At 35.3% G+C, this 24,080-nt stretch overlaps 1 protein-coding gene across 5 annotated transcripts in view; it reads right to left on the minus strand.

Moving 5' to 3' along the window:
• ARHGAP29 (Rho GTPase activating protein 29) overlaps nt 1-24,080 on the minus strand; it is a 64,775-nt gene that overhangs the window by 14,425 nt on the left and 26,270 nt on the right. For all 5 annotated transcript variants that reach the window (XM_021921007.2, XM_021921013.2, XM_017944870.3 and 2 more), the window contains 12 exons: nt 22,347-22,443; nt 21,625-21,697; nt 18,431-18,479; nt 17,871-18,008; nt 16,764-16,828; nt 15,945-16,055; nt 15,764-15,844; nt 15,351-15,539; nt 14,497-14,634; nt 3,116-3,273; nt 2,397-2,533; nt 2,018-2,122 (listed from right to left, as the gene is read on the minus strand). In XM_021921007.2, coding sequence (XP_021776699.1) covers nt 2,018-2,122; nt 2,397-2,533; nt 3,116-3,273; nt 14,497-14,634; nt 15,351-15,539; nt 15,764-15,844; nt 15,945-16,055; nt 16,764-16,828; nt 17,871-18,008; nt 18,431-18,479; nt 21,625-21,697; nt 22,347-22,443 — 1,341 coding nt within the window. The remainder of the gene's footprint in view (nt 1-2,017; nt 2,123-2,396; nt 2,534-3,115; nt 3,274-14,496; nt 14,635-15,350; nt 15,540-15,763; nt 15,845-15,944; nt 16,056-16,763; nt 16,829-17,870; nt 18,009-18,430; nt 18,480-21,624; nt 21,698-22,346; nt 22,444-24,080) is intronic.

Here is a 24,080-nt window from a genome sequence, read left to right on the forward strand (position 1 = left end):
AACTGAGGCTCATGTAGTCCAATAACACTTTACTGCCAACTTCCGATGGTAAGTATTAGATATGGTAAACTTCACAAGTATAGCTGATATTTTCCATTCATGTCTAATACCTAACATGTGACAGAGTAGCTGGCACAACAGTAAAATTGTCGTTAAATGTTTGCTGAATTAAGTTATAAATGTATACGATTAAACCAAAAGCTTTCTAAAAGATACAAAAATCTTTGAATACAACAACCCAACAGTAACATCACATTTATGTTACTGGCAAGACGGCAGACTAGGAACCAGGAACAATAGCCCAGTGATACTGGCAGGGAGCTGAGACCACAGTATACAAGCTATGTCAGCAAAGGACACTGCATATGTATCAAAGCATGCTTGGAAGCAGCTCAACTGGGAATGAGGTTTATTTACTCCCTCTCCACAGGCCTACATCTAAGTGGAAGAATTCACCTTAACGCAAGGCCTTAACAGTTTCAAATTCAGAGTTAGAAAAGCCTTTACAAATGATTTTAAAGAACATCCTCTTCACCAAAGGATTCTTCTCCACAATATGCTTAAAGGTAGCTATCTAGTTTTCACTTTGAATGTGCCCCCAATGACTGATAAATCACAAAGTTGTATTGCTCCATTTTATAACTATTCTAAATGTAAAATGCATTTCTTACATTACTGAACAGAAAACTGCCTCCCTATAAATCCCAGGCTTGGTCATATTTTTTCCCAAACGGAGAAAACAAGTACTCTAACTTTAATCCCTTTTCACTTCCAGTATTTGAAGACAGCTGACAGGTCTCCAATTTTCCTTTTTCCCAGGCAAGGCATTCCCAGGTTTTCACCCATTTATCAGGCGATGTGGTTTCTAAAATTTTGTCTTTACCACATGAAGTTTTATGGGATCCTAAATAATATGGGGCTTGCTCTAGATTGGGTCATAATTTCTGGAGCTACCTAGAACCAGTTTGTTGTTACAAAGCTAATTACAAATATTCAGTTCAATATTAGGCTCCCATTTCCAGAATGTTCCTTGAACAGTGCTACTTTTAAAGAAGGCAGCAAAGTGGCAGGTGATAATCATCCTATAAACACAGTGCTGCGTGAAAATATTCTTCTAACTTTAAATATAAGAGATTTATCTAAATCAGTAAAACTTCTGCAATATGTAAGAGAAGAAAAAGGCCTTGGAATCTGAGATGGCTTAAATCCTATAATCTATCTATTAAGATCCTAGAAGAAAGAAACGTTGCCAGAAAGAGTGGGCCTGGAGCAGTCTTTGGTAGAGGTGTAAAGGAAGAATGTTGGATGTAGAATCTCATGAGTTCAATTGCTACCTTCTTCTACTGCTAGCTGTATAACCTAGGCAAATCGCCCTCTTAGAAGCCACTAATGGAGAATTCAAAATGCTTACTCTGTTTCTCTCTGGGGACCATGAGATAATCTGTATCAAAGTATCTTAAAGCACATTTGTAAAAAATTAACAAGAATAAGTAGTTGCACGCACAGAAATAGCAAAATCACATTGTTTATTATAGCAATTAAGTACCAAACAATCCAAAAGATGACAGTTATAGTCACAGAATATACAGCAGTGAAAATAAAGATGACTACCTACATTCACATAGATCTTAAAAAAAATACATGAAGTCACAATAGTGTAATTCAATTTGTATAACATTCAGAAGAGAGCAAAACTTCACCAGATAGAAGTACTAGAAACATTTAAAATAGCTAGGGAATATTTTTAAAACATTTCAGGATAATGGTTTATTCTGGGGGGAGATACGGCAATGTTACCACGGAGGTGTGTACAGGGGCTTCTAATATACTGATAACCATCTATTTCTTAGGCTGGGTGGCGAATATATGAGGGGTTTTTAAAAACTATTTTTTAAATTGTACACTTTCCTCTCTATTATGTATGAAAGTTCACTATAAAAGCAAGGTAGTCAAAAAATACACAAAAAAGGACTGATCTTTCAATGAGTTTCATTGCTAGACTTAAATACTGATGTACCTGGACTTATAGATTCTGAATCCAGAGATCTAGATTCGCTGCTCCCTCCAGTACTCTCAGAGTCACTAAACATCCCAAATGTCCACGATCTTATAAAGGAAGGACCTTTAATAAAAAGAACAAAGTCAAAACTTGGCTACAGGTGGATTTCATAAGGTAAAATACTGACATTCTATCAAGTGAGACAATACAAATTTCTTTAACAATAACCAATTATCAACTTCAAGAAAGGAACCATGATAACAACTGTGAATAAGATCTCACAAATTTACAATCTAAGGCCTGATTTTTAAATTCCAGAGCAAAAATTAATTTAACAATCACATTCGAACAATCTGACCTTTTATAAATTAGCACTCTTTTTAGTGTGGAAAACTACCTGTTATATCTGCACTGTTAGAGCATCTGTCCTCTTCAATTTTATTAGAACTGTCAGGAAGACGTACAACATCCTCTAAAGAGTTGGCAGGTCCAAATCCAGAAGTTTGGGAACTATTTAAATGTTTATTTACATTTCTGAAACAACAATGACAAAAAACAAAACTCAACACTCCAGAGAATAACTAATAATCAGTCTATTCCATTCTGTGTTTAGAAAAATCTATTAATTTAACAATCACAGATGAATTAAACTAAATATTAAAAACAAATCATACTACATGGTTCAGCTTCTTATAGGAGATGCAAATACTTTTTAATTATTTGTGCTTATTACAGTGGAAACATGGGAAGGAACAGCAGAAGTATAGTTAATAATTCATGGCATGGTTTAACTTTTCTAGCATGACCTCTGTGGAAAACATAGGTTAAATTCTGTGGACATTCAAAACATGTATGGCCATCATATGATGTTCCCAAATGATTTTTAATTCTTAAATAAAAGAAGTCTGTGTCAAAATGGAAAGGCTTACTGTTAGTGAATTATATCTGTTCCTTAAATATAACTACTTCGATAACATAAAATAATATTTAAAGAACTCAGAAAATTTTTAAGTTAATTTTGTCAGTTAGAAAAGACACTTCCTTGTACTAGACAGAAACTTTAACAATTAAGTGTTTTATATTTTGAAATAATTTTGTCTGTACATTAATTCTCACCCATCAACTTTGTCTTCTTCAGTTGAATTTGTGGCCTTGACAAATTCACTGTACTCTTGGCCTGGGTCATAGAGTTTGGCACTATCACAGAGAGACTGTAAACTGTCTGCAAGGGAAGCAGCCTGCAGATGCTGCATGTTGAAGAGGTTAACTGTTACCTATGGACACAGAGACAAAAGGCAGAATAACTCATGAGATACAGAATGTTATAAAACATACATTTATTTCAATGACTGCATCAATAAAAACGCCATACAGTGAAGCATACATCACTGAATATCACTCTGAGCATACTATGATGCCTGATTTTGCATAATGTCTAGATTAGGGAGAAAAGTAGTTTGAATCTAATATCTATGAGTAATCATTTCCAGCAAAACTGGCTTTTAGCTGAAAAATTCAAAAGTGACTTCAAAAACCACATGCCCCAACTGGTTCACAATTTTAGGAGATGGATGTGTTTCTGAGGATCCTCATCTCTGTATCCTGATGGTCTGATCACAACTGCCTAAACTCTTCAGAGAAAAACATGGGGAAAACACTTCCAATCAAAGAACTATTATTTAGACTGTTTTCACTTTTTCAATCCTATAAAAACAGAAGTGCTGAACTACAGTACTCCGTTCTTATAATTAGATATTACCTTGAATCTATTCAAAATACATTATTCCATTGAGTTTCACAAATGCCTAAATATATTATCACTATCATCACTTCTACTAACAACAATAACAATAGCAGCAGCTGACAAGTATGTACATTATGCCTGACCCATTCTCAGAGTCTTACATGAATAAACTAATTTGATGTTCACAAAAACCTAGGCTTTGGGTATATTACAGCAAACCGATGAGATACTGACTCTCATGGACCTTTACATTCTCCTGAGGGTGGTATGCGAGAGAAGTAACAAATTATGTAAATAAAATACTTTCTGGTACTGAAAAATGCTATGAATACTATATAAGAATGTCAAATTATGCAGTATGACCAGGTATGTGTTTGTGGAAGGGTATTTCCAACATGGTAAATTAAGGAAGGCCTCTCTGAGGAGGTAACATTTGAATTGCAGGCTGATGTAAGAAAAGCTTCATGGAGATCTATCCAAACAAAAGGAGGAGGTAGTGCAAATGTGAATGGGAAAGAGCTTGTCATGCTCAAGAAACAGATGAAAGGTCAATATGGTTGAAGTATATGGAAAGAGCTCTGGTTGAAGACAAAGCTAAAAAAAGTAGTCATCTAAACTATGGCAAGGTGTCTGAATTTAAGTGCAACAGGAAGCTGGTGGAGCATTTTACACAAAGCTATAACATGATCTGATTTATTCTTTAAAATGACACTCTGGCTTCTTTGTGGGGAAGGTATTTAAGGGAAACAATCTGAATAAATGCTAAATTTCAATTAGCTTAATGTTATTTCAAAGACTGCCACGTTTCTTCTTCATCTCTCTTGACATACCAGATGATAGGATAATTAGTCTTTAAGTCCTTTTCAATGTAGACAGGCATTTCCCTAAGGATACTTGACTCTGCATAAATAGTATTTGAAAAGTATAAATAACAGAATAAGTAGCTTATTTGTGCCCTAACTCCTTCAAGAAACAAAGAAAATTCAAACTGCATAAGGTGCAGTTTAATTCTAGCAACTGGCTATATTAGAGCATTCTCCAGCTAAAGGTAAACTGCTTACTCTCTTGATCCTAAAGGTAACCTGCATGCTAGGTGACCTTCATTAACTGCATTGAAAAAGTTAATGTGCAAATGAATCACCTTGGGGATCTTGTCCAAATGTAGATTATGATTCTAAGGATCTGTGTTGAAACCCAAGATTCTGCATTCCTCATAGGCTCTCAAAGTAATGGCAATATGACCAAGGACCGCATCTTGAGAAGGCTTTCTAAACTTTAGTTTTCTCATCAGTAAAATGGAGATAAAAACTTGATAAGATTTTTGTGAGAACTAAATGAATTAATGTAGACCAAGAGCTTAATACACTGGCAGGTACGTAGTCAATCTTAGCTATCATTAGCTATTGTTTGAGGTGGAGGGAATTTATCAAAGGTAAAAGATTGGCCTAAATGACTTCTAAGGTAATTTCAAATCCTGGATTTTATAATTCTGTTAAATCCTTTCATGATTCTTTAACTAAATAATATATTAATTAATCAAAATTTGGAAAATAAATGAGATACAATTTTAAAAACTCAAAAACACTTTAAGGAAGTTTTCTGGTTCAGATGCAGTAAGCTAACTCCCCCCAGTCTCCCACTGAATTCACCTAAAAATCTGAACAGAATGCACAAATCAAGACTCTGAAAAGTAAATGGAAAAAAACTACAATTCGAGGTATGACCAGTCCAGCAATAGGTCTACTCCTGCCCTGTTTTCCAGCCCATGCTCAGCTCCTACCCAATTCTCCAAGTCCCAAAGTACAAACTGAGTGTAGACAAAAGGAGCACCAAGAGAGGTTCTTTCTGGTTCAAGGAACAAAAGCGGGGAGGGGTGACGGGAGATGTAACTAACCAGTAGAAGAAAACTCCCTGGTTTCTTTTGTATATTTGTTTTCTCTTCTGCCTTAGACCCTAAGCAAGTCCAAATCCCTAAGACACAATCCTGTGGGAGCAGCAATGATGACAGTAGCAGCTGAAGAGATGCCAAAACTCTGATGGAAATCCTCCTTTATGACCAGGTGAACTGTGTCTAGAGTAAGAGGGGTCTGAAATTTCTGTTACTTTTCTCTCTTTATCCTCCCCACACTTGGCCGGGGAGAACAGCAGAATAGGCAGACCTAAGTTTCCCAGCCAGAAGATTGGGAAGGAAGTCACACAGAAGCTGGAAAATGAACCTAACTGTATCAAATAGTTGCTAAAATTGAAAAAAAATTAATGTTCAATATAGGTTATAAACAGGACCCAGAGTCAATAAAGTAGTAGTGAAAATATCTAGGATATGATTCAAAATTGCTTGTCATACAAAGAACCAGGAAAATCTAAACAATTCTCAAGACGAAAGACAATAAAAAAACACCAAGACTGACATGGCTCAGATTTGGGATGATCAGATGAAAACTCCAGAACAACTATTACAAAGGTTTTAAAAAAGTAAAGCAAACAATCTTGAAACATGGAAAAACAGAAGCCTCAGCAAAGAAATGTAAGATGTAAAGAAACAAAAGGAAAATTTATTGCTGAAAAATAAAGTATCCAGAACAAAAAATTTACTGGACGAACTGTATGGGAGAATGGGGTAACAAAGGAAAAGAGCCTGTGAACTTGAAGACAGATCAACAGAACAGAATAAACAACCAAGAGGAAAAAGCTTTGGGGAAAAAATAAAGGACTTCCAGAACTGCGGAAGATTAACAAAAGCTCTAATGTTTGAGTCACTGGGTGTCAGAGAACGAGGAAAAAGAATACTACCAAAAAAAAAAAAAAAAAAAAAAACAGATTGAAGAAACAATAGTTGAAAACTTCTCAAATTTTTCAAGAGTCAAACTTGTAGATTCAAGAAGTTCAATCAATCCAAAAAAGGAAAAAACAGCAAAAACCAGGTCTAGATACGTCTTAAACAGATAAAAACCAAAGACAAAAAAAAATAATAATAATAAAAATCCCACAAAAACAGCCAAAGAAAAACACATGCCACAATTGGGGAAATGATAATTAAAATGATTACTGGTATCTCATGAGAAACTATGGATGCCATAAGGCAGTGGAACAATATTTTTAAAGCAGTGAAAGAACTGGTTTCTGTATTTAGAATTCTATATCCAGTGAAAATGTCCTTCAGAAATGAAGATGAAATAAAGACATTCTCATATGAAACACAACCAAGTGAATCCATTACCAGCAGACCTGCTATAAAATAAGTGGTAAAGGAAGTTCTTTAGACAAAATGTTACCAGAGGAAAGATTGAACCACTAGAATGCAAGAAGAATGAATAGAAATAGTAAATAATAGACTACTTTTTCCTTCTTAACCTCTTTATAATATGTATGACTTTTAAAAGCAAAAATTGTGAGAGTCTGGTGAGGTTTTCAATGTATATGGATGTAATTTACATATATCAAATACAACCCAGATTAGGTAAAGGAACTTCTAGGTGGTGATGCTTCTGCATTCCACTTGAAGTGGTAAAAAACTAATTCTAAGTAGACTTAAAAAAAGTGTATGTATAAACACAGATAAGTGTGCAACCATTTTTTTTAAATTGGCTATTTATAGAATAATCTATTTTAGGCTGAACTGTCCTAGCACACGTTTTAAATGGATCTAGCATTTTCATATAACTCTGGAAACCACATTAAATATTCAGCTTCTTCAACAGTGTTTCACAGTTCATTACTACTTTTTCAGGTAACTAGTAATCTTAGAACTTCTATTTCTGTTCCATGAAAGAGATAATTTTTGTTTTTTACCAGAATGCTTATTTTGTATCTTAATGACACAATATCCATTTTCATATATGACAGAGTTCATATATGTACTACTACATCTGTACATTCTTAGTCACGTCAGGCTGCTACAACAAAAGTACCATAGACCGAGTGACTTAAACAACAAAGATTTATTTCTCACAGTTGTGGAGATTGAGAGATCAAGACCAAGGCACTATCAGATTCAGCGTCTGGTGTGGGCCTCAATTCCTGGTGCACAGACTGCTCTTTTCTCTCTGTGTCCTCACATGATAGAAGGGAAAGGGTCATGAGGGCTCCACCTAGTCACCTCCCAAAGGCCCCACCCTTCAAATATCATCACATTATCACACTGGGGATTAGGATCTCAACATGCTAATTTTGCAGGGGGTGATAAACAGTCCATAGCAACTCAGTTCAAGTAAGTTGCACTGATTGTGGGATTCTAATGAGAATTTACAATGTTAAATGATCTAAAAAACTATTATGTTTTGATACATGCTGCTTAACTGGTTGACTCCATATGACATAAACAATCAAACACAGTTTTTCATTGGTCAACCGATGTAGTCTTACATTTAGCTCCACTGAGAGTAACTGTAGACAAAAGTAAAAAGTAATAATGGAAGTCTACGTGCAACCATTGTGGTTATTAAGGCAATGCAAGTTTCTAAATGATAATTAGAGGGAGATTTTTTCAGGTTATATAAATAGATAAAAATTGAATTTCCTAACTGGAAGCTGGCCAGGAATGGTTTGTAACAGCCATATTCTCTTGAAAAAGACACTGTAGTCATTAGAACAAGAGAAGTGAAGGTAGAGAGTTCTACCAAACAAAATCTCAGTTTTGGTTCATTTGTTAAACTTTTTTCTCATTTTATAAGAACAAAGGCGAAAAAAATCATTCTGGTAACTGGACCCATGGGCCAGGCAACCCAATATTCAATTGACAGTGAATCCAAGACCATTGCAAGCAATATTCAATTTATGACACTGGTGCCGGGGAGGTGTTATGAGCATCCACACTATTTTTCCTTTACAATGTTTTCTTCAGAAAACACTTAGAAGTTAGGAATATAACCTGAGCTACTATAACTTCTTAATAACACAGATGTGTGCAACCAATTTTTTTTAAAAAGGTATATGAAGATACATAATAAAAAACCCAGTAGACAAATTAAAATGTATGTCTAGAAAAATATCAATTCATCCAAAAGAAGGCAGCAAAAGGAAAATAGATTAAGGAAAATATCATAAGGCATAAATGAAAAAGAAATAAAATGATAAAATTAAATCTGAACATATATTTACCTTAAATATAAATGGTTTAAACACTCCACTTATAAGATAGTGCCAAAATAGATTTAAAAAAAAAAATCAAGACAGAAGTATATGCTCTCTATATGCTAGATAAGAAACTCACTTTAAATATGATAAAATTAAAAGAATGATAAAAGATACGCTACATTCAAAATAATCAAAAGAAAACTGGAATAAAATATCAATATTAAATAAAGTAGAATAAAAAGTAAGGGAATTTATCACTATAAAAAGACACATTTCTAAGGATAAAAGGATCAATATACCAATATCATATAATAATTGTTACTGTGTAAGCAATGGAGCTTCAAAATACATAAAACAAAAACTGATAGAACTAAAAATACACCATATGTTGGAGACTTCAAAACTCCTTTCTCAGTACTTGATAAAAGTAGCAAAAGGTAAATCATCAAGAATACAGAAGAAATAAATTACATCTTAAAACAACAGGAACCAATTGATACTTATAAAGCACAGTCAACAACAGAACACACATGCTTCTCAAATGTGCACATGGAAAATTCATCACTGATCTTTTCAAAGAAACAGCTTTTAGTTTCGATTTTTCCCTACTTTTCTTTTTTATTTTATTGATTTAAGAGAAATGTAATAATAACAAGTATTTCTCCTACCATAATAGAATTAAACTAAAAATCAGTATCAGGAAGATATCCAGAAAATCCTCAAATACTTGGAAATTAAACAACAGACTTCTACATTATCCACAGATCAAAGACGAAGTCTCAAGGGAAATTAGAAAATATTTTGAACTGAATATAAATGAAAATACAAATTTCAAAATTTGTGAGATATACATAAGCAATGCTTGGAGAGGAAAATTTAAAGAACTAAATGTATCAGAAAAGCACAGGAAGGTCTCAATAAACAACGTAAGCTTCTGCTTTCAGAAACTTTTTTTTAAAAGGCAAAATAAACCCAAAGAAAGTAGAAATAAAGAATAAAATGCAGAATCAGTAAAATTGAGAAAAAGAAAAATTGATGAAACTAAATGCTATTTCTTTTTTAAAAGGATAATAAGACTTATAAACCTCTTGCCAGATTGACCAAAGAGAGAGAAAGAGAAAAAAGATGCAAATTACCAGTATCGGGAATGAAAGAGAGGTTATTACTACAGCCCACTGAGACATTAAAAGGTAAGAGAATACTACAAGACACATTATGCACATAAATTCAACAACCTAGATAAAAAGGACCAATTCCATGAAAGCCACAAGCTACCAAAAATCACCTAAGAAGAAATAATTAACTTGAATAGGTCTATATCAAAATACACTGAATACGTAGTAAAAAAAAAACTTCCAAAAGAGAAAATCCCAAGCCTAGACACTTTCACCAGAGGAATGTTATCAAACTTTTAAAGAAGAAATAACACAAATTTGACACAATCTTTTCCAGAAAACAAAATAGGAGGGAGCACTTCCCAATTCATTTTATGAAGCCAGAATCACCCTTACACTTTCAAAATCAGACAAAAACAGGTTTTTTAAGACATATCAATCTTTCTCTAACAGAGAGAAAAAGAAAAAAATAGTCAACAAAGTAGCAAATTGAATCCAGCAATATATAAAAGAAAACAATTCCTCATGACCAAGACGGGCTTATTCCAGGGATGCAAAGCTAGGTCCACACTCAAATATTAACATAATCCACCATATTTATAGGCTAAAGACAAAACTACATGTATCAAATAATGCAGAAAAACATTTGATAAAATCTAACCTTTATTCATGATAAAACTCTCAGCAAACTAGAAAAAAGAAATTTCTTAACCAGATTAAAGGCATCTTCAAAGAACCTACAGCTATCACCATATTTTATGGTGAAAGACAGTGCTTTTCCCCTAAGATGGACAATTAGGCCAGGATGTCTTCTCTCACTACCCCTATTTAACAGTGTACTAGAAGCCTTAGTTAGGGCAATAAGAAAAAGAAATAAAAGGAATACAGATTGGAAAGGAAGATATGAAACTGTCCCTATTTGCAGGTAACATAATTTTCTATGTAGAAAATCCCGAAGAATCTACAAAAAGCTCCTAAAACAAATAAGTGGGTTTAGCAAGGCTGCAAAATACAAGACCAACACACAAAATATCAAGTATATTTCTAAATATTAACAATTAAAACAGCCAGGCACGGTGGCTCACACCTGTCATCCCAGCACTCTGGGGGGCCAAGGTGGGTGGATTCCTTGAGCCCAGGAATTCGACACCAGGTTGGGCAAACATGGCAAAACCCAGTCTCTACAAAAATACAAAGATTAGCTGGGCATGGTGGCATGCACGTGTAGTCTTAGCTACCTGGGAGGCTGAGGATTACTTGAGCCCAGGAGGGTGAGGCTGCAGTAAGCTATGATCACGCCACTGTACTCCAGCCTGAGTGACAGAGTAAAACCTTGTCTCAAAACACAAAAACAAACAAAAAAGCCCCCAAACCAATTAACAATGGAAATTTTAAATAAAGGAAATCTATACATATGCACTTATGTGTACACACAGACCATTCACAATAGCCCCCCCAAATAAACACATACATACACAGGATTAAATCTAACACAACTTATTAAAGGTATGTTGAAAACTACAAAATGCTGATTTTTTTTTTTTTTTTAATCAAAGACCTAAGTAGTTGGAGTGGCATAGTATGTTCATGTGTTGGTAACTTTATATTGCTAAGATGCTACATATACAGTCAATGCTCCCCAGTCTGATCTAAAACTTAATACCAAATCCAACCAAAATGTTGGCAAGAGTTTTTGGAGATATGGACAAGCTGATTCTAACATTTTTAAGGCAGGTCAAAGGACCTAAAATACTCAAACAATTCTATAAAAGAATAAAGCTGGAAGACCCACACTATGCACCTGATTTTAAGACTTGCTGTAAAGCAAAAATAATCAAGACACTGGGGCTTTACAAAAAGGACAGCAAGAACTAAACACCGCATGTTCTCAATTATAGGTGGGAATTGAACAATGAGATCACTTGGACACAGGGCGGGGAACATCACACACCAGGGCCTGTCAGGTGATTGGGCGCTGGAGCAGGGATAGCATTAGGAGAAATACCTAATGTAAATGATGAGTTGATGGGTGCAGCAAACCAACATGGCATATGTATACCTATGTATCAAACCTGCGCATTGTGCACACGTACCCCAGAACTTCAAGTATTAAAAAAAAAAAAGACAGCAAGTACTTCAGTGCAACAAAACAGAAAATATAGAAGTAGACACCTACAAATATGGCCAACTGATTTTTACCAAGATGCAGAGGCAATTTAATGAAAATGGCATAGTGTTTTCAACAAATGGTATCAAAACAAGTGGACATCTGCATTTACCATGTTTTTTATTTTCTCTATTTTATGCAGTTTTGACATCTTAAAAAGCATGCTGGCCAGTGAGAGACTGACTCTCCCTGGGCTAGCTAATTCCTAGAGATAGCCAAGGGCTCAGGTAGGATCACAGCTTTCATGTGCAAAGCAACAAGTCTCCAGTCTATAAATCCAGCCACCTCCTTTTCTAACTCTTACACACAAAGCCAATTATTTTATCTGTCCTAAATCACCCCGGGGTCAGGTACAACACAACTAGAAACCATCCCTATGATCCAAAGTCCACGGAAATCCACACTAGCCAAACTGTTGAGGAACAGTTTACCTTGCCTTTCCTGAGGAAACCCCAACAAAAACTCTACTCAGCTTCCTTTCATCCCTGCTTATGCTTGCCAAACCCAGTATTTCCCTTGTGGCCCTGCGTGGACTGATGTGTCCCCTTCTCTTGGGAAATTTAAGTCCTAAGTTTTTCTTTCAACAGCACTGACCTCTCTGTGTCACTCTGATAAAGTAAAATCCTATGGGTATAATTTTAATATAACATCCATATGCTAAAAATGAACAACCTGTACCTTAAATCTTACACAAAAATTAACCCAAAACAGATCATATATCTTTATGTAAAGCTACAGAAGTTTTAGTAGAAATCATAGGATAAACCTTTATGTTCTTGGGTTAGGTGAAGCACTCTTAGATATAACCAAAAGCATGACCCATAAAAGAAAAAACTGATAAGTTGGATTCCAACAAAATTAAAACCTTTTGCTCCCCAAAATACACTGCTAAAATAATAAAAAGAGAAGCTCCAGAATGAGAGAAAATATATGCAAGCTCAACAAGAAAATAAACAACTCAATTTTTAAAATAGCTAAAATATAGATTGTCAATAAGCCTTTGAAAAGATGCTCAATATTGTTAATCATTTTTAGAAACACAAATTAAAACCACAATTAGATAACACACCTATTGGAACAGCTAACATTTAAAAACAATGACTGATACATGTCAAGGACACAGAACAACTAGAACTCTCAGACACTGCCGGTTAGAATGAAAAATATTATAGCCACTCTGGAAAACGGTTTGGCAGTTTCTTAAAAAGGTAACTATACATTTAGCACACCAACCAGTAATCCCACTCCTGGTATTGACTTGAGAGACAAGAAAACTTATGTTCAACAAGAATGTATAAGAAAATATTCTGTAGTTCTACTCGTAATCACCCCAAACTGGAAACACCACAAATGTCCAACTAGTGAATGGATAAACACTATAGTACAGTCACACAATGGAATTCTGCAATAAAAAGAAACAAACTATTGATACATGCATAACACTGATGAATCTTAAAGGCATTATGCTGAGTAAAATAAACCAGTCAAAAGGTTATATACTATATGACTTCATTTATATGACAATCTGAAAAAGACCAAACTAATAAGACAGAGAACAGATCGGTACTTGCCAGGGGTTATGAGTGGGCAGAGAGTTGGACTACAAAGTAAGTAGCATGAAGGAATCATTTTTAAGTGAGAGTATTGTTCTGAATCCTGATTGTGGTGGTACTTACACAAATTTATAACTGTTAAAACTTGCGGACTATACATGGGAAAAAAGGTTTTATATGTAATTAATTTTACAAAAAGCATTTTAAAGAGTAAATAAAAATACTTCAGGGCAGAATGCTTTGTCTCCAAACAAATAATTTGGTTCAATTTTAATATTTAATTTACTCCAATTCTGAAGAATATAACTCAGAGCACTGACAGAAGTTTCAAGGGTCAAAACAATTATGTCAGCAAAGTCAAGAAAACTGGTGGCTTAGAGGCAATTTTAAACACTCAGACTTCAATTTTAACCAAACAAATCATTAATCCAGAGAACATGGGGAAAGGCAGATCAAAAGAAATTCAAACTGTGCATCACTATGAAAAACTGAAAATCAATCTGCAAACTCAACACATTTTATTAATCTCAGAATCTAAATCCCATAAGAATTGTAACTTATAAGGCATACCTTCCCCTTCTGCAGATACAGAGACTTCTCTTTCTTTTCCCTCCCTCCCTACCTTCCTCCCTCCCTTCTTTCCTTCCCTCTCCCTCTCTCTCTTTCTTGATCACCCATTCTACAGTGGGTAATCATAATCATAGCTCACTGTATCCTCAAACTTTTGGGCTCAAGTGATCCTCCCACCTCAGCCTCCCAAAGTGCTGGGATTACAGGTGTGAGCCACCATGCCTGGCCTGACGGTCTTTTCTTCTTGCCTTCAAAATACTGAAGAAATTACTTACAGCTTTAAGGGTAAGATCACACTGGAAAACAAGTGTCCGGAGTTGTGTTAAAATTTCTCTTTTGGTATTTTCTAGATCATTTCTTCTTTCTTCAACATTTGTCACACAAACTTTGTAAAGTTCACTTGCTTCTTCTACCTTCACAAATATGACAGAAAGAAAACCACTAGAATTTATATTTTAAACAAATATTTACTATAGTAAAGCTAAGTTGAAATAACTGAAAATTCTGAAATATTCTGTTTTCAAAATAATACTTCTAAACTTAATCTGTTCTGGTCCGTGATTCAAAGGCACTTGATTTTAATGGACAGCCATGTACAATTTATAATTAGTATATTGTTTGTCTATAAAATACTTGCTCCTATTTGAAATAGCATTTTATATTTACATTTACTATATTCCATATAATCTTATAGAATTTTGTTCGTAAAATTACACTTCATCAATAATACAAAGCTTCTGCCTATCCCTGCTATCAGGTGCTTGAATTAGTACACATATACACACATACTTGCTTAAAAGGTGAACTTTCTTGTCAAGTAAAATATCTATTAAACTACTGCCTTCAGTAAGATATTCTTTCACAAACTCCAAAATTCAGCTCTCAGCATAGTGGTTCTCAAAATGTGGATCCTCACCAACAGCATCAGCACCACCTGAGAGTCTGTTAAAAAATGTAACCTGCCTTGCCCCCTCTGTTGACTTACTGAATGAGAAACTCTGGGGGATGGGCTTAGCCATCTTTTAACACGCCTTTCCAGGCAGTCCTGGCAGACACAGAACTTTGACACAAAACTCCTGGCAGATTACTGCTAATTCAACTTGCAAATAAAAAAGAAAAAGATCATTACTTTTTGGAGAGCCTCCTCTTCCAATCTTCGCTTTTTTTCTAGTTGCTTGTTGAGATTTTTTGCTAATGCACCACTTGAAGACAGATGCTCCTCTTCTGCACGAAACATGGAAGACTTTGCTTTCTCATATTCATCTTGACGTTGCATGCATAATAATTTTGCCTTTTTGAGAGCATTCTCTGCTTCAAGCTACATCGCAAAGAGTGTTAAACACAGAATATGAAAGAAATCCTACAGAACTAAATGTCTTTAGCATATTCAGCTAAATGTCTTTATGCTAAATGTCTTTAGCATATTCAGCAAGATAGTTAAGACAGTATTTTAGAAAAATGAGAGCAAGGAAGGTCAGTATATACTGCAGATTATTTTAAATGTTCACAAATAGGTATATGAAACTCCATTTTAATACTAACCATTTTATTTTGCTCCTGTTTCCAAAGTTCTTTTATTTCTTTCCTTTGTTTTTCCATTTCATTTTTCCTTCCAAGTAGAGGCTGTGAAGGGTATTTAAAATGGAAAAAGAAAAAAGCAATTTTCTAAAGGCATGCCATTGTTTAACGAAAAAGTGTATTACACATATAAATTAATCTTTACCTGTACAAATTTGTTAGCCTGGAGAGCTGCAATTGTTTGCTGTAAAAGATGACTGCTCTCTATATCATTAAGAAGAGCATTAGTAAACAGAGACTGCAGTGGCATGAACTCCTAAAATTTAAAATTGAAAAGTAAATTTTACAATAGAAATAGCACTAGAATTCCAAACACATCACTACTCTTCAAAAAGGGAAACTAAGTTTAGACTTTTGCCCCCAGAAAAATAACTAGTCATAAACATGACTATGAGAAAAATATAGAAGAAAATTAATTAATTATAAAACTGGTTAGCAAAAGTAGTAGCTATCAAGACAATCAGTATTTGTATAAAATTGTAAATTTCTGGCCAGGAATAGTGACTCACGCCGTAATCCCAACAACTCTGGGAGGCCAAGGGGACGGACTACTTGAGCTCAGGAGTTTGAGATCAGCCTAGGCAACATGGTGAAACCCCATCTCTATAAAAACATGCAAAAATTAGCCAGGCATGGTGGGCACCTATAGTTCCACATAATCAGGAGGCTGAGGTGGGAGGATCGCTTAAGCCTAGGGGGACAGAGGTTGCAGTGAGCTGAGATCATGCCACTGCACGCCAGCCTGGGTTACAGAGTGAGACCCTGTATTAAGATGAAAAAAAAAGTATATTTCCTAGATTTTTTCATAATGGACATCCATCTAAACTTAAAATAATTTTGTCAATAAAATGATCAGCATTTAAGTGCTTTCCTATATTAACTGAAATATTTTGATTTTGCAAATTATTGGGAGTTCATGAGTAGTTTCTTATTATAGAACCCTAGAAGTTCACAGAACACTTACCTGAATTCCAATGTTAGTTCTAGTTGCCTCTGCCAACTTGACCATATTTCTAGTGGACTCCAATTCTGAAAAGTTCAAAGAAGGTATCAGAAGGTAAAATCAATTTATTTTCCCCCCCCATATTCTAAAATTACTTGTAATTCCACAATTAAGAAGTTATCACAAATACTAGTATCAAGATATAACACAGCAATACTTTCTTCTTCTTCTTTTTTTTTTTTTTTTTTTAAGAGACATGATTTCACTATGTTGCCCAGGCTGGTCTCGAACTCCCAGGCTCTAGTGATCTTGCAGCCTCAGCCTCAGGAATATCCAGGATTACAGGCATAAGCCACCATGTACAGTTCTTAACGCAGCATTTCGTAATTGTGAGTGCTCATCAGAATCAACTGGCAAACTTTTTCAGAATATATTTGCCTTCATTTCACCTCTTTGAAGGATAGGACCTAGGCTTGTGTACTGACCCTCTACAAGACTATTCAGGTGATTCTGATTAGCATTCTCTATTATAAGCAAATAATATAGTAGAAAGAGCATAGGCTTTGGATAGATTCTATATTCTTCCAGTTACGCTATACGACTTTAAGCAAATCTGCTATATGACCTTAGGGAATCTCCTGTCTTGTCTCTCTCAGCTGTAAAATAGGAAAAACAATTCGTGTCTTGCTTATTTCTCAGGGTTTTTGTATGAAGTAAATAAGATAATGACTATGAAAACATTTTGACAACTGTAAAACACTGGGGAAATATTAGCTGTTAAAATGTTTCTTCTCTGCTTCCATTGCCTTCTACTCATACATCTATTGTTGCTATTATCTCCTGACCATATTATCTGACTGCATTTCTTTTTACCAACTAGAGTATGACTTATTTGAAGGCGGAGACAGTATTCTATTTGTTTTTCTGTCCCTAGGTCTAGTAGTTGGTCCACAGTAAATATTCAATAATTACATCTAGTGTAAGAAGAGTCTTTTCTGGATAATGGTTTTATTCACTACAATGAAACAGGTACTAATTTGGAATTCTATTACTCATAATCTGTAAAAAATGAGTTAGAAACAATTTAATTATTACACTCTAAATCAGATGCTTTAAAAGGCAACTCACCCAAGTTAAGCTTTTTTTCAACCCATGAAACTATGTTCTTAGTATATTTTGACCAAGTTTTAGCATATGACAAAGCCAACTCTATAGAGTCAGTGTTCTTTAACAGCACATTGTCTAGCTCTAAAGGGGAAAAATTTCCTGAAAACAAAAATATCAAGGTAAGTATATGTTAAATGTGATCACATCATAACTCTAAACAAAGAAGCACTCAGATCCTAAGATGTTAGTCAATAAAAACTGTTTTTTTAAAAAAATACAAGTGACAAATTTACAATTTAAAAGGCCAGAGTTTAAACTTAAAATGGTTTCAAACTGTAATGTATTTTTGTCTTAAAATATATTTCTATTATTCATCAAGTTAAAAGCTTTACATAATTCTTGATCAGTCTATATCTCATATTATCTATCTACTCTAGCAGGCTATTTCCCTTAAGCTTTATATGTAAAACTTCATATATCATTTTGCATTAAAAATGAATACACTAGGTTACTAGGCAAGAGATTAATCCAGGACATTTATGGAAAGTAACTACAAGAAGTTTGTGAAAAGTTATAAATACCTTTTTCACTGGATGAGTCCACTGATTCCACAGAAACATTTTCAAACGACTTATAACATGGAAAAAGATAAATTTAAAATTAGAGAGGAACACAAATCTTTGCTTCAGAAATTTTTTGCCCCAATTTGTTACTCTGACATAATTCCTGCTAAAGAATTTCAAGTATTTAAAATTTAAAGGGCCTGAGAAGTCTGTTCAAGCGCCAGAACACTTCATAAGAATTTCACAGCTTTTTACAACAGCAGTTCCCAAGATCCAAGAATGAACAACCTCACTGTTGTTACTAACAGCATTAGTTAACATTAATGAATCCATTCAAAACTTTAAATTTTGCAGATAATAAAAATATTAGTCAAGAAGTTAGAGAAGCAATGCAAACAGATTGCTATCTAAACAGAAGACACAGATCTGTCTCTTCCAGTCATCTTTTATCATTTTACTATATGATAAGCATGTCTCCGAGGGTCTATTAGTTTAGTACAAAACTTTCTATGATGATGGAAATGTTTTATATCTGTACTGTCCAATAAAGTAGCTAATAGCTCCAGGTAGCTACTTGAACATTTAATAAGTGGCTAGCACGACTAGGAAGTGAATTTTTAATTTTATTTAACTATTATAATTAAATTTAAAGAACTACATGTGGCTGGTGCTACTTTATTGCACTGTGCTGGAAAACATCATTTACCAAAACTTTGAGATCTTAAACAAATTTAATCGATTTAAGTTGGGTAGTACAGGGTATACAGGGATTCAATGCAAAAATGATCAAGGAGACCTGGGTCTGAAGTCGAGCTCCATTATTACCTGTTTGACACTGGGCTACATATTTTAAATTCACCTAACTTTGTTTGGTCTTCTGTAAAAGAGGGATAAGAACACTACTTTCAAAAGACTGTTTTAAGAATTAAGATGATGTAGGCCTAGCGCAGAGCATGGTACATAGTGACCACTATTAAATATATTGCAACAGGCCAGGTGTGGTGGCTCATACCTGTAATCCCAGCACTTTGGGAGACTGAGGTGGATGGATCACCTGAAGTCAGGAGCTCAAGGCCAGCCTGGCCAACATGGAGAAATCCACCTCTACTAAAATACAAAAATCAGCCAGGTGTGGTAGCGCATGTCTGTGGTCCTAGCTACTCGCGAGGCTGTGGCACAAGAATTGCTTGAATCCAGAAGGTGGAGGTTGCAGTGAGCCGAGATCGCACCACTGCACTCCAGCCCAGGTGAAAGAGTTCTCACTCATTCTCAAAAAAAAAATATATAAAATATTATATATATGTAATACATAGTTGCTCTATATATATATATTCAAATGAGGCAAATATATAGAGACAGCGAGCCTGCAACTATTATTTATTTATTTATTTATTTTTGAGACAGAGTCTCACTCTGTCACCCAGGCTGGAGTGCAGCGCCCACGATCTTGGCTCACTGCAACCTCTGCCTTCCGGGTTCAAGAGATTCTCGTGCCTCAGCCTCCCAAGTAGCTGGGTCTACAAGTGCCATGTCACCCTTCCTGGCTAATATTTGGATTTTTAGTAGAGACTGGGTTTCGCCACGTTGGCCAGGCTGGTCTCAAACTCCTGGCCTCAGGTGATCCACCCACTTCACCCTCCCAAAGTACTGAGATTACAGGTATGAGCCACCACGCCCAGGCTGCAGCTATTATTTTTAAAGGATATTTTTCAAAACTGTTGGTCAAAGTAATTTTATTATTAGGATTATATATCATCATAGCTTTTTTATTCCAATCTCTAAAACAAATTAAAACCTTCAAAAAAAAGTACAAAAGAAAAAAAAAGAAAAAAGCATTTTTTCCTGTTAAGAATTAGTATCATATGTATGCACAATAAAGGTACAGAAACAGGAAATACGATTCACACCTAAAATTTAAATTGTTCAGTGTCTTGCCACACAGATAAACTGTGTTATCTTCTGAGGTAGTAGCAATAGTTTGAAAAGATAAACTTTAGGAATAATCATGAATAATAGCAAAATATTTAAACATCTTAAAACTTCTCATCATTCGCCTTCATTTGTCAATGGATGGCTTCAGAATCAGTCATAATTTTTGGCAATATTGTAATACATATAACAAATGCCTTAGTCATTTTTATTTTATATAATTTTAGGAAGGACGTGAAGTTTTTATAATAATATAAGTCCTTGGCAAATTTCCATATATTTGGGATTTTTGTTTTTGTTTCTTTGTGTTTTTTTAGAGACAGAGTCTCACTGGCTAAAGAGCAATGACACAATCACAGCTCACTGCAGCCTTGAACTCCTGGGTTCAAGTGAACCCCCCCACAGCTTCCCTTTCAAGTAGCTGGGACTACAGACTTGTGCCACCACATCTGGCTAATTTTTTGTAGGGACAGGGCCTCAATCATGTTAACCAGGCCGGTCCTGAACTCCTGGCCTCAAGTGATCCTCCCACCATGACCTCTTAAAGTGCTGAGACTATAAGTGTGTGCCACCACACCTGGCTAATTTTTTGTAGGAACAGGGTCTCAATCATGTTAACCAGGATGGTCTTGAACTCCTAGCTTCAAATGATCCATCCTCCCACCTTGGCCTCTTAATGTGTTGGGACTATAGGCATGAGTCACTATACCTGGTCCCAAATATCTGTTGAAATTCTTTTTGGATTTGATCTTCCTTAACAGAAAATGATCAACACAGGTCCCTGATGCAGTTTTTTTTATGTATTTTGCTTGCATTCAGCAGAAAAGTTTAGTCAATTAAAAATATTACTACCATAAAGCTTTAAAGAAATATTATCCATACATTCCTCATATTCTGTTATTTCATAGCAATTTTTCTTTTTTTTTTTGGAGACAGAGTCTCACTCTGTCACCTAGGCTGGACTGCAGTGGTGTGATCTCAGCTCACTGCAACCTCTGCCTCCTGGGTTCAAGCAATTCTCCTGCCTCAGCCTCCCGAGTAACTGGGATTACAGGTGCCCTCTACCACGCCTGGCTATTTTTTGTATTATTAGTAAAGACGGGGCTTCACTATGTTGGCCAGGCTGGTCTCAAACTGCTGACCTCAGGTGATCCGCCCACCTCGGCCTCCCAAAGTGCTGGGATTACAGGTATGAGCCACTACCCCCGGCCTAAGATTAGGCAATAGTTGAAATATGAGGTTAAAAACATTAAAGACTTTGCTTTCACACAAACTTAGCTTACCTTAGTTTCTCGAGAAACAGGCAGTCGCAATAATGAATCACTGCCTACATCTCCCATAAGGAAGTTTGTAAGGCTATCCAGGGAGGTTAAAAAAAGAAAGACAAGTCATTACACTTCTTTGTGACACGGTTTACATTCAACATGTTATCTAAAATAATTTTTTAAAAATAAGAACCTTAGAAATAAACCCCTAGGAATCTGTTCACATAAACCACAGTCACTTGCAAATGGATGTTGCTTCTAAATAGCTATAAAAATACCTTCAAATGCCGGGCCCGGTGGCTCACGCCTGTAATCCCAGCACTTTTGGGAGGCCGAGGCGGGCGGATCACAAGGTCAGGAGATCGAGACCACGGTGAAACCCCGTCTCTACTAAAAATACAAAAAATTAGCCGGGCGCAGTGGCGGGCGCCTGTAGTCCCAGCTCCTCAGGAGGCGGAGGCAGGAGAATGGCGTGAACCCGGGAGGCGGAGCTTGCAGTGAGCCGAGATCGCGCCACTGCACTCCAGCCTGGGCGACAGAGCGAGACTCCGTCTCAAAAAAAAAAAAAAAAAAAAAACCTTCAAATATAGTAATAAGGCCATACAGAAGGTAGTTTTTCCAAAGTTGTGATATTTAATACCATTTAATACTTCATTTCCCATGTATCTTACTGGATAATGCAACACACTCTCACTAAGACACCTAGGCCCAGCTGCTTTAAATGACAGTCCTCTACTTACATATTTCCAAAGGTAAATGCCAAAGTTTCAATAGAAGAAAACACTTCCTGGAAGACATCGTTTTTGTTTTCTTCATTAACTTCTGTGAAGTTCACAGCTGTAAGGAAAAGTTGGTTACAATAAGGAAAAACATGCTTTAAACTAGATTTATACAGAATCATTTAATCCTTTAAAACTTCATCATTAGTTCAAGAGCATTAGAAGATTCAGAAATTGAAAAGCCTAACATACAAAATGGACATGATGTTCAAATTCTTCATTATGAAATTCATATAAAAGAATCAGCTTGCATAAAAGCAGCATTCCAAACTAACTACTCCATAGATTACATAATTTGACACATCTAAAAACTGACGCCATGTGAAATCAATCAGTGCTGGAGTCACAGAGTCCATGTTATACCACACCTCTCAATTATTAAGAGTGTTCTGTGCTATTTTCTCTTCCTTACTGCTTTCTGGCATTTTAAAATCAGCCAAACACATTGTAGCTCACTGAAGGCAATATGAGGTACATTTTTTAGAATGAATTACCAATAAAGTCATATATATATATACACATACATATACTTGATACAACATAAAACCTGTAACAAAGCATATCACATTAAAAAAAAAAACCCAGTGATTTGGAAAATTAAAATTCCTATTTACTTACCGCCTTATTTCTTATAACAAGCTCTTGGGCTCTGAGGTCCATGTTGACATACAGCTGCCTTTTGTTTACAATAGCGATATCCTAATATTTTGCATTTTGTTAAAGCAAATTATGAAACACAACTGAAAAAGATTTCTTATTTTAACTTCTGTATGCACTCTTGTTAAAAGCGCAAACACAGTTTACCAAGACAAAGTCTGAAGGTGGAATTGGCAATTTTTTTAAAGTAACCGGTGCTACTTTGACTGGGTATAAAGAGTAACTGGTTCCCTATATAGCTCCTCCCTAGTATTCTCGCCAATAAAAGGAAGGAAGAGAAATCTTTTGAAGTAGTAGTCATCCTCTGCTTTAAAACAGAGTCGTTTTTAATCTTGGCTGCACATTAGAATTCCCTGGGGAGTTTTGTTAATAAAAACAAAGTCTGGGTCCCACTAATGAAAGATTCAGATTTCATGGTATGTGGTGAAGAATATATTTTGTCGCAAGCTCTCTCATGTAATTCTAATACGCAACGAGAGTTGGAAAGCAAGAATTCCTAGGTAGGAGTGAATTAAACTTCAAGCCTATAAATTCCACGAAATTGCAACTAAAATTTTATAAACATAATAAGCCTCCGTAAATTGGCAGGCGGGAGGCTAAGATCCATAACCTTCATCAGATTCTTCGAAATATCACTGATACAAACAAAAAGAAAAAGTTACCATTGCAAATATGGTTCTTAAATAATGGGCATTTAAAAAATATTCTGACTTCACTCTGACCAAGATAAACAGATTATACTTCTACCTGAAACAACTAAAACACACTCATATAAAACATAAGAAATAGGCTAGGTACAGTGGCTCATGCCTATAATCCCAGGGCTTTGGGAGGCCACGGCAGGAGGATCACTTGCAGCCAAGAGTTCAAGACTGACATTAGTTATAATTGCACCACTGCACTCCAGCCTAGCTGACAGACCAAAACTGTTTCTTATTTAAAAAAAAAAAAAGATTTCTATACAAAGGGCATTACCAGGGATAAAAAGAGTCACTTACAATTATGAAAGAGTCGATTCATCAAAAGGACATAACAGCC

The sequence above is a fragment of the Papio anubis genome, chromosome 1, assembly GCF_008728515.1.
Source record: "Papio anubis isolate 15944 chromosome 1, Panubis1.0, whole genome shotgun sequence".
Lineage (NCBI taxonomy): Eukaryota > Metazoa > Chordata > Mammalia > Primates > Cercopithecidae > Papio > Papio anubis.